This window comes from Epinephelus moara, chromosome 3 (assembly GCF_006386435.1).
Source record: "Epinephelus moara isolate mb chromosome 3, YSFRI_EMoa_1.0, whole genome shotgun sequence".
In the NCBI taxonomy this organism is placed as follows: Eukaryota; Metazoa; Chordata; class Actinopteri; order Perciformes; family Serranidae; genus Epinephelus; species Epinephelus moara.
The window spans coordinates 710,736-712,956 of record NC_065508.1 but is presented as its reverse complement, the minus strand read 5'-3'; the positions used below and the strand labels follow the sequence as shown (position 1 = coordinate 712,956).

General features: G+C 37.4%; 1 protein-coding gene across 1 annotated transcript; it reads left to right on the top strand.

The window, feature by feature from the left end:
* Positions 1 to 663: 663 nt before the first annotated feature.
* Positions 664 to 1,635, top strand: LOC126388051 (odorant receptor 131-2-like). The gene has a single exon (XM_050040942.1). It carries the CDS (start codon positions 664 to 666, stop codon positions 1,633 to 1,635), a length of 972 nt encoding a protein of 323 aa, XP_049896899.1.
* The last annotated feature ends 586 nt before the right edge of the window (positions 1,636 to 2,221 follow it).

The following is a 2,221-nucleotide window of genomic DNA, read 5'->3' as shown; positions in this document are numbered from 1 at the left end:
CTTCCAACCAAACATCATATTCTTTCAGGAGATGAGATACACCACCTTCCTACAGTGCATATGAACATTTCCTTTAAACATACATGGCTTTCATGCTCATGATTAATGAGCATTAAAATAAAACAAGAACTACCAACAAAATACCAAATATTTCTAATTCTACCAAATTAAAAAGTTACAATAACTCCGTCAAATTATTGAGAAATTATTGAGAAATAACTTCAAAAAGATGACATCATTCATCAATGTTTAGATATACAGATCTGGGTAGGTACTGACTCTTGTGTAATGGTATCATGTGAAGTGGGTGTGATGATCAAGTGCTTAAAAAGCATGTGAGGACAAGTGAAACCCTGCAGACCAGTTCTGCTCACACTGAATCAGGCAGGGCCTCCAACCTGCTAATTGTCAGCATGGGGAAAATGTATGTGGATAACTTGGGTTTGCATGTGAACTAAACAGATATCTCTGCAAAAATGATGGATATTTACTTTCCTTAGAGTACAAACTGCAAGATTAATTGTGCGCCTGTGTTATAATTACATCAAAAGGATAATGGGCTTTTACGGTCTTACATGCATTTTCAGATAATTCAAATTTACGATAAAACCCTTGAGATGTCCCATCTTGATTTCAGGGGCCTCCCATATATGTCTCTCTGATATGTCATATGCAAACTCATCTCAGACAAACATCACTGCTGGTGTGCAGGGCCGGGGAATACTGGAAATTGTGTTGTTTTCTGCTCCAATTACTGTGCCATGCTGTGTGTTTCTCTTCATTAACGGGGTCATGTTATTCACCTTGAGGAGTAAAACAATATTTCGTGAGACCTCTCGTTACATTCTTCTGTTTAACCTTCTTTTTGCAGACACTGTACAGATGGTACTGAGCCAGTTACTGTACCTACTGGCTGCTTGTAGAATAACACTAACATATCCTGTATGTGGTGTTCTTACCATGCTTGCTGATCTAACCAACAAAATCTCCCCTCTCACACTGGTGGTGATGTCTCTGGAGAGATATGTAGCTGTGTGCTACCCACTTAGACACTGCACAGTCATCACTATCAGAAACACAACAGTGGCTATCATTGTGGTTTGGGCCTTCAGTTCACTAAATATTCTCACTCCAGTTCTGTTACTGTTAGATTTTCCTTTCGAAGACCTGGAGAGTCTACAGATGAAAGATTTTTGTGCCGAAGAAAACATGTTTCTTAGTCCAGTGTCTGATGATTATGACAAAGTGTACACTTATTTTCTGTTTGTATCAGCTAGTGTGGCAGTCATTTCTTCCTATATTGGTGTGATGATAGCAGCCAGGTCAGCCTCCACAGACAAAGCTTCAGCCCAGAAGGCCCGCAACACACTGCTGCTGCATCTGGTGCAGCTGGGCCTCAGTCTCTCTTCAACTATACACAACCCCTTGGTTACTGCCATCTCAAAAATCACTGACAGAGTAATCATTTTGCGTATCTGGAGTATTTATTATGTGTCTTTAATCCTTTGTCCCAGATGTCTGAGCACTCTCATCTATGGCATCAGAGACCAGGCCATCAGATCCATCCTCTTGTATCATCTATGTTGTCGGTTGAAACTATCGATCATCCCAGCCAAGGCTGAGGTCTCATCCTAGGCTACATTAAATCATTCAAGACTTATTCTTGATGAGGATGTTCATATTAATTTGAATCAAAGCTTAATTTCTTGAAATTCAGATCAGAAAAAAAAGCATTTCATTAAACTTTCAGTCTAATTTGGCTACACTTGCTGATGATATTGGTGCGCTTAATGTTTATGTGTTTTATATTATTAATTACAATATATATATATATAAATATCAATAATTCAATATTGTGTAGCTTAGTCTTTCCACAGTATTTTGTATTCTTTCGGAATTCCTTTTACTCTGCACATGCTACACTCAAGTTAAAGGTCTTTTCTATTGTTGTCAAATGCAATAGAAAAAGGGGTTTTCAAACAGTATATACTTCAAACACTGTCCTCCTCCACACAGTTCCAACACTTTCTCAATTTTTTTTTTTTTTTTTTTAATAAATTTGAGTGAAGGTATTCGATAAACATGTTCATAGATTTACAGACTAGGTAAAGTTCTTTTAAGATGTTAATACTGTTTTTACACCAGATCTTAACAATTACTACATTCACACAGCCTTTGTTCCCTGGTGTAAACAAGTCTAATCAGATGTATTACAATGTAA